Source organism: Mesoplodon bidens (assembly GCF_964165515.1).
Source record: "Mesoplodon bidens genome assembly, contig: HAP1_SCAFFOLD_96, whole genome shotgun sequence".
Classification (NCBI taxonomy): domain Eukaryota; kingdom Metazoa; phylum Chordata; class Mammalia; order Artiodactyla; family Ziphiidae; genus Mesoplodon; species Mesoplodon bidens.
The window spans coordinates 1452696-1461864 of NW_027671845.1; the positions used below are offsets into that span (position 1 = coordinate 1452696).

The 9169-nt window shown below is 41.9% G+C and overlaps 1 protein-coding gene across 1 annotated transcript; it reads left to right on the forward strand.

Annotated features, from left to right (window-relative positions):
- Positions 1-569: 569 nt before the first annotated feature.
- Positions 570-3784, forward strand: LOC308610902 (UDP-N-acetylglucosamine--peptide N-acetylglucosaminyltransferase 110 kDa subunit-like). The gene has a single exon (XM_081259892.1). The coding sequence runs from the start codon at positions 615-617 to the stop codon at positions 3753-3755; it is 3141 nt and encodes a 1046-aa protein (XP_081116018.1). The 5' UTR covers positions 570-614; the 3' UTR covers positions 3756-3784.
- Positions 3785-9169: the final 5385 nt, after the last annotated feature.

Consider the following 9169-nt stretch of genomic DNA (forward strand, 5'->3'; position numbering starts at 1 on the left):
AAATAAAAATAAATAAATAAAAATAAATAAATTTATCTTTTAAAAAGTAACACTCAGGTTTGAGTCATGAGAAATTTGATGAGGAGAAATTAGCTAATGTTTTCAGAACTTTTAAAATATCAAACTCAGTCTCTAAGATTTTAGCATCATATACAACATCGGTTACTTATTAGTGGTTTGGGAAGGCCAATTTAAAATTTTCTCATCTTACTGTATTGAAATTCATGGCCCTAATGTTTTCCACGTTGACTATATGAATGATGAAGAAAAGTCAATCATGTATCTCATTTCCAACTGGACAGAAAACAATATTTTAAAAAGTGTTTGGACTACTGACTTTTGATTTCTTGTAAGGCAAATGGATAGGTCATTTTTATTCCCTGATTAGCAGAAAAATGGTGGAAGAGGGCAGGGTTAAGAATTAAGATTTCAAGAGCATGAGAGGTAGATGGCCAACCAGAGTTCCTAAGGTTCGGTGCCTGTAACCGTTGCCGCCGCTTAAGCAGCAGTACGGCTGCTGCGCTCGTGTTTGCTACCTCTAGAAACATTCTTGCCAGTAGTGGCGGCAGCGGGACTCAATTACCCCCTTTTTTCACTCTCTCCAGAAGCTCCAGATGGCGTCTTCCGTGGGCAACGTGGCCGACAGCACAGAACCAACGAAATGTATGCTTTCCTTCCAAGGGTTAGCTGAGTTGGCACATCGAGAATATCAGGCAGGAGATTTTGAGACAGCTGAGAGACACTGCATGCAGCTCTGGAGACAAGAGCCAGGCAATACTGGTGTACTTTTATTACTTTCATCTCTACACTTCCAGTGTCGAAGGCTGGACAGATCTGCCCACTTTAGTACTCTGGCAATTAAACAGAACCCTCTTCTGGCAGAAGCCTATTCGAATTTGGGGAATGTGTACAAGGAAAGAGGGCAGTTGCAGGAAGCAACTGAGCATTACCGGCATGCATTGCGTCTCAAACCAGATTTCATCGATGGTTATATTAACCTGGCAGCCGCATTGGTAGCAGCAGGCGACATGGAAGGGGCAGTACAAGCTTACGTCTCTGCTCTTCAGTACAATCCTTATTTGTACTGTGTTCGCAGTGACCTGGGGAACCTGCTCAAAGCCCTGGGTGGCTTAGAAGAAGCCAAGGCATGTTATTTGAAAGCAATTGAGACGCAACCGAACTTTGCAGTAGCTTGGAGTAATCTTGGCTGTGTTTTCAATGCACAAGGGGAGATTTGGCTTGCAATTCATCACTTTGAAAAGGCTGTCACCCTTGACCCCAATTTTCTGGATGCTTATATCAATTTAGGAAATGTCTTCAATGAGGCACGGATTTTTGACAGAGCTGTGGCAGCTTACCTTTGTGCCCTAAGCTTGAGTCCAAATCATGCAGTGGTACATGGCAACCTGGCTTGTGTATACTATGAGCAAGGCCTGATGGATCTGGCAATAGACACCTACAGGCGAGCTATTGAATTGCAACCACATTTCCCTGATGCTTACTGCAACCTAGGAAACGCTCTCAAAGAGAAGGGCAGTGTTGCTGAAGCAGAAGATTGTTATCATACAGCTCTCCGGCTGTGTCCCACCCATGCAGACTCTCTGAATAACCTAGCCAATATCAAAGGAGAACAGGGAAACAGTGAAGAGGCAGTTCGCTTGTATCGTAAAGCATTAGAGCTCTGCCCAGACTTTGCTGATGCCCATTCAAATTTAGCAAGTGTATTGAAGCAGCAGGGAAAAGTGCACGAAGCTCTGATGCATTATAAGGAGGCTATTCGAATCAGTCCTACCTTTGCTGATGCCTACTGCAATATGGGAAACACCCTACGGGAGATGCAGGATGTTCAGGGAGCCTTGCAGTGTTATACTCGTGCCGTTCAGATCAGCCCTGCATTTGCGGATGCCCACAGCAATCTGGCTTCCATTCACCACGATTCAGGGAATATTCCAGAAGCAATTGCTTCTTATCGCACTGTTCTGAAGCTTCAACCTGACTTTCCTGACGCTTATTGTAATTTGGCTCATTGCCTGCAGGTTGTCTGTGATTGGACAGACTATGATGAGCGAATGAAGAAGTTGGTCAGCATTGTGGCTGACCAGTTGGAGAGGAATAGGTTGCCTTCTGTGCAGCCTCATCATAGTATGCTCTATCCTCTTTCTCATGGCTTCAGGAAGGCTATTGCTGAGAGGCATGGGAACCTCTGCTTGGCTAATATAAGTGTCCTTCATAAACCACCGTATGAACATCCAAAAGACTTGAAGCTCAGTGATGGTCGACTGCGTGTAGGATACGTGAGTTCTGACTTTGGGAATCATCCTACTTCTCATCTTATGCAGTCTATTCCAGGCATGCACAATCCTGATAAATTTGAGATATTCTGTTATGGCCTGAGCCCACATGATGGCACAAACTTCCGAGCGAAGGTGATGGCAGAAGCCAATCATTTCATTGATCTTTCTCAGATTCCATGCAATGGGAAAGCAGCTGATCGCATCCATCAAGATGGTATACACATCCTCGTAAATCTGAATGGTTATACCAGGGGTGCTCGAAATGAACTCTTTGCTCTCAGGCCAGCTCCTATTCAGGCAATGTGGCTGGGGTACCCTGGGACTAGTGGCACGCTTTTCATGGATTATATCATCACTGATCAGGAAACTTCACCTGCTGAAGTTGCTGAGCAGTATTCTGAGAAACTGGCTTATATGCCCCATACTTTCTTTATTGGTGATCATGCTAATATGTTTCCTCACCTGAAGAAAAAAGCCGTCATCGATTTTAAGTCCAATGGGCACATTTATGACAATCGGATTGTGCTGAATGGCATCGACCTCCAAGCATTTCTTGATAGTCTATCAGATGTGCAAATAGTCAAGATGAAATGTCCTGATGGAGAAGACAACGCAGACAGCAGTAATACAACTCTTAATATGCCTGTCATTCCTATGAATACTGTTGCAGAAGCAGTTATTGAAATGATTAACAGAGGACAAATTCAGATTACAATTAATGGATTCAGTATTAGCAATGGACTGGCAACTACCCTGATCAACAATAAGGCTGCCACTGGAGAGGAGGTTCCCCGTACCATTATTGTAACCACACGTTCTCAGTACGGGTTACCAGAAGATGCCATTGTGTACTGTAACTTTAATCAGTTATACAAACTTGACCCATCTACTTTGCAGATGTGGGCAAATATTCTGAAGCGTGTTCCCAATAGTGTACTGTGGCTGTTGCGTTTTCCAGCAGCAGGAGAAGCTAATATTCAACAGTACGCACAAAATATGGGCCTTCCCCCGAACCGTATCATTTTTTCCCCTGTTGCTCCTAAAGAGGAACATGTTCGGAGAGGCCAGCTGGCTGATGTCTGCTTGGACACTCCACTCTGTAATGGACACACCACAGGGATGGACGTCCTTTGGGCAGGGACCCCCATGGTGACTCTGCCAGGAGAGACTCTTGCTTCCCGAGTTGCAGCTTCCCAGCTCACTTGTTTAGGCTGTCTTGAGCTGATTGCTAAAAATAGACAAGAATATGAAGAGATAGCTGTGAAACTGGGAACTGATGTAGAATACCTGAAGAAAATTCGTGGCAAAGTCTGGAAGCAGAGAACATCTAGCCCTCTGTTCAACACCAGACAATACACGATGGAACTAGAGCGGCTCTATCTACAGATGTGGGAGCATTATGCAGCTGGCAACAAACCTGATGACATGATTAAGCCTGTTGAAGTCACTGAGTCGGCCTAAATAATGACTGTGTGCCCAGGAGAATTACCCCTGTAGCTGAGCCTCAACCTTCTGGGGGAAGGGGAACTACTTTTTCAATATCATGTTGCAGATGGGTGACACACAATGATAAGAAATAGCACAGCCAGACTTGCTTCCTGCATGATCATGACAGGGAGAGACACAAGAGATGGGAAACTGCTGTTCCACAAGGAGATTCCATCGAATTTTGCTGCAGCCAGGTGTCTGGAAGGTCTGGAAGGTAAGTCTGGAAGGTCTGATCTCCCTTGGTCTTCCAGGGGTTGGATGGTTAGTGTGGAAGGGAGATAGAGATTGCCCAGCCATTTTGTGATTATCATGGATGGATTGAGTCTTCTGAATTAATTTTTTTCTTTCTATTTTGGGTATTGGAGCTTTTAAAAATGTTTGGTTTCAGGTATTTTTATTCATGTGAAGTGTATATGATTCTCTTGAGATAAGGTGTTAAGCTGAAATATTCCTTGTTTTAGTTTCTGAACTCTACAGATAAATGGGGACTTTGCTGGTGTAGTCTTTTTCTAGGTTTTATAAACCATTTGAGCCTGTATCAGTCATTTTAGTGTCTGACATAACGTTTGGAACTCTCAGTGCTTTGTTGGTTTGTAGATGATGGCTTCAATCCTTTTTCTGGTCCGTTTCCTTCTTCCCTTCCCCCCACTTTAAAAATTCTCCTGTAACTTGGCTAACAAAAAACCAAGTCTGATTCAAAACCTCCCAGAGTGTTTCTCTTAAACACATCATCTGGTGCCAAATGAAGACTCTTAGGAGTGCTTATTAATTATGAAGGGCACAGTTGTGGTACTGTCACGGATGATAATAATAATGGATTTTTGGCCTAGAGTTTTGTCCTATTTCACCAGTGTTTTACTGTTGACTGCCCCTCTATGCTGCTTCCAAAAGTGATAGTGTGTGATAAGATGTTTACTTTCATTTCTAAAGTTTGTTTTTTTTTAGGTGAGTCCTGTTCTTCCTTTTTCTTTCAGCAGAAATGAAATTCCAGGTAAGTATAAGTATTCAAATATTTGATCAGTAATTCACAGTTATCTCCAGTACATTAAATAACTTTCATCAAAAAACATGTTATAGGTAAAAAGTTCTGAAGGACCAGCTATGTATATGATAATTATGTTTCAGGCCTTCTAGGGTATTATATATAATAACTTGTCTTCTGGTCGTGGTCTTGAAGTCTTTATGGATTCAGCCTCAGTAGTAGCGAACTGCACTGCTACTTGGTTTGGAGTACAAATTAGACTTTAACCCTCCTGGAGGTTGAGTTTTTGGTATTGAAAACCATAGGAATGAAATTATTGTATTTCAACAAAGGATCGAGGGCTTGAGGCTTAAACAAGCCAACATATGTGTGGGAAGCAGTCAGCCTTGAGAGCACCTTCGGACATGCCAGGCATGCCGCTGCTGCTCGAAGGGACTGTCCCTACTTGTTCCCCTCCTTGTTCCATTCCATGGGAGATAAATCACCAGGGCCCAGAAATCAGAAAGAAAGTAAAATGAGACAAGCAAAGCTGTCTCCTCCCTGCACATGCAGGTTATTTTGGATGATTCTGGGCTTATGGGTTTTCTCCCAGGGAAGTTAACCTTGAGCCGAGACAGTCATTAGATAATGTAAACCACCGTCTGGCAACCTTCCCTTTTCTAGTCTATATAATCTGCACCTGTAGCATAATAAAACTTACCTTGCAACCATCAGTTGTCTTGGTCCTTCTGACCCCATTCGTCGGTGCTACTTCAGTTCCTTACCCCGTCCCTTCTGACCCTGGGTGGTGAAATCCTCTTTCTCCGGCTGGTCCATGGCAAGTGGTGCCCGAACAGGGACCTGAAGCATGAAGGCAATTAAAAGGAAAAGAAAGTGCAGGTAAGAGAACCCTTATGCAAAATATGTGTGGCCACGAGTAAAAGTGAAACTAATAGAGGCATAAGGCAACAGTCAGAAGTAAAATAAGATGGGGCAAAAGGGCTCAAAGGAGCGTGAATTATTTGCTCAGGTTTTACTTTCGATGCTTATAGCTCGGGGTAATAAAGTTTCTACCTCACAGTTGACTGAATTTTTGCAGCATATCCATGATGTATCTCCCTGGTTTCCTGATGGCGGCTCTGTGACAGAAATCTGGCAGAAAGTTGGAGAAGATTTAAAAAATTATTATGAGTCTCGAGGGCCTACTCATACTGCTGTTGTTACATTTAGTTTGTGGAATCTGATAAAAATATGTTTAGGTTCTTCTCATGATAGTGTTGATTTGAATGTAAAGTCAGAAAAACATAAGCCTCTGACAGAAGACAAGACTGTATTATCAGCTACTGTGTCGCCACTTCCTAAACCGAAAGAGCTAATTAATTTAAATATTTCAGATGAAGAGGAACATTTTGACTTAACCGATGAGGCTATTAAACATAAAAGAGAGAGAAAAAAAAACATAAAAGAGAGAATCATCCTGAGGATGATTTTCTAATGGCTATGACAGATAAGTCAGTGAAAAAGCTGCAAATTAGTAAGGACTGTCTTCCTCAAAAATCTACATCTGTAAAAATGCTCAGTCTCTTGCAACGTGCTGTATAAGCAGCAATAAAACGAGGAGAAGATCCTATTTTCTGTTGTCCTGTCATAGAAAGACCTGATCCTAATCATCCTCAACAGGCTATTAGGGAGCATCAGGCTCTTCCTTTTAAAGTTTTGAAAGATTTAAAATCTGCTTGTGCTCAATATGGGCCCACTGCTCCTTTTACTACTGCTATGGTTGACACTATTTCAGGAGAAGCTCTTTCCCCCGCTGATTGGAAGTCTATTGCACGAGCTTGTTTAAATGGTGGAGATTATTTAATATGGAAGTTTGATTTTTATGAATGGGCTGCTGAACAAGCAGAAAAGAATGCTACCCATGATATTCCAGTGGATTATCATATGCTGATTGGGGAAGGACCATATATTTCTTTACAACATCAACTAACTTATACCTTTGTTGCTTATCCTCAAATAAATCATTTGGCATTACAAGCCTGGAGGAAATTACCTTCTACACACAAAACTGAGGATCTTTCAAAAATGAGACAGGGACCTGATGAACCATATGCTGATTTTGTAGATAGATTGTTACAGGCGGTGGGGAGACTCATTGTGGATGGACTCACTGGTACAATTGTAGTTAAGCAACTTGCTTTTGAAAACGCTAATAATGCAGGTCAGGCTGCGATTCGACCTTGGAGAAAACGGGGAACACTGGAGGATTATATTCGCCTTTGTGCAGACATTGGGCCTGCTTATATACAGGGTGCTGCTATGGCTGCAGCATTAACTAAAGTGGGGTTTAAAAACAATCAAAAAAGAACAAAGACTAGTTTTCAATGCGGAAAGGCAGGTCATTTTGCTGGAGAATGTGGATCTTTTCATTGTAACCCTGCTCCTTCCTTCCCTACTCAAAAACCTCCAGATGGTCCGAAAATCCCTGGTTTATGCCCTAAATGCAACAGGGGAAAACGTTGGGCACGAGATTGTCGCTCAGTGGCCCACAGGGATGGGACACCACTGTTGCGAAACTCCTCCCGGGGCCTTCCCCGGCCCCAACAAATAATAGGGGCAACGTCTGCGTATCCTCCTCAAACTATCAATCAGACATTAACCAAAAACAAAAACATACAATATCTTCGCTCTCCAGAGCAACAGCAGGAAGCACAGGACTGGACCTCAGTACCTCCGCTCGATATGTATTAGCTCCTGCAATGGGTCCTCAGGCCCTCTCTATGGGCATCTATGGACCTTTACCCAAGGGTTTGATTGGACTGTTACTGGGAAGAAGTAGTGTCGCCATGAAAGGTTTAACTATTATGCCAGGACTCATAGACTCTGAGTACGAAGGAGAAATAAAAATCATGGCACAAACTATTAAAAATATAATAACGATTTCTCCTGGTGATAAAATTCCACAGTTGCTACTTTTGCCCTTTGTACCTCATGGACAAATTTTACAACATCAAAAGAGAGAAACAAAGGCTTTTGGATCATCTAGTGCTGCCTACTGGATTCAGAAGATAGGGAAAGAACGTCCAGAAATGAAATGAACCATGAATGGAAAGGTTTTTTCAGGTTTTTTAGACACTGGAGCTGATGTCTCTGTTATGACGCAGATGCACTGGCCTAAACATTGGCCCGTTAGTCCTATTATTACAGAACTTCAAGGAACAGGACAGAGTTCTCCTATGCAAAGTAGTCAGTTATTATTATGGCAAGATAGTGAGGGCCATTCAGGATACTTCCAGCCTTATGTTTTGCCTGGGCTGCCTTTAAACCTCTTGGGCCAAGATATATGAAAAGAAATGGGAGTATTACTTTATAGTCCAAATTCTCACGTCTCTAATATGGTGTTGGATCAAGGATTTCTTCCCACAAAAGGGCTGGGAACAAATCAAAAAGGAACTGTCTATCCTATTGATGTGAAAATAAAAAGTGATAGACAAGGTTTGGGTTTTTCTTAGGGGCCTTGGATTCTCCTCCACTCACTGCTGGTCTAATTACTTGGCTGAGTGATGACCCTGTATGGGTGGACCAATGGCCCCTCACAAAGGAGAAATTAGAAGCTGCAGAACAATTAGTACTGGAACAATTCGGGCATTTAGAAATTTCCAATAGTCCTTGGAATACTCCTATTTTTATTATCAAGAAAAAGTCTGGAAAATAGAGGTTATTACAGGGTCTAAGAGCTGTTAATAAAACTATGCTAATAATGGGAGCTCTTCAACTAGGCCTACCCTCTCCAACAGCCATACCACACAGTTATCATCTTTTAGTTATAGATTTAAAGATTGTTTTTTCACTATTCCTTTGTTTCCTGAAGATAGAAAACATTTTGCTTTTAGCTTGCCTTCCTTAAATTTTAAGGAACCCATGAGGAGATGTCAATGGAAAGTATTGCCTCAGGGCATGGCAAATAGTCCTACATTATGCCAAATATATGTGGCTCAGGCCTTAACTCCTGTGAGAAAAAGGTTTCCAACGTTATATCTCATACATTATATGGATGATATACTTTTAGCCACTGACAATATTTCTTGATTAGAGACTGCTTCTCAATTTTTACAACAATCCTTACAATCATTTGGCTTGGTCATTGCCTCAGAAAAAATTCAAAGACAATCTCCATTTTTCTATTTGGGAAAATATATTGATAACTCTACCATTAGGCCTCAAAAACTGCAAATTCGAGTTGATAATTTAAAAACATGAAATGATTTTCAAAAATTACTTGGAGATATTAATTGGCTAAGGCCTTCCTTAGAACTTCCTACTGCTCAGTTAGAGCCTTTACTTGATATTCTTAAAGGTGACTCAGATCCTTCTACTTCACGCTCTATGACTCCAGAGGATTCCAAGCTTACCAAATAGTTAATAG

Bases quoted from the DNA above. Each gene is read 5' to 3' on its own strand.
- LOC308610902 (XM_081259892.1), top strand. From the start codon at position 615: ATGGCGTCTTCCGTGGGCAACGTGGCCGACAGCACAGAACCAACGAAA.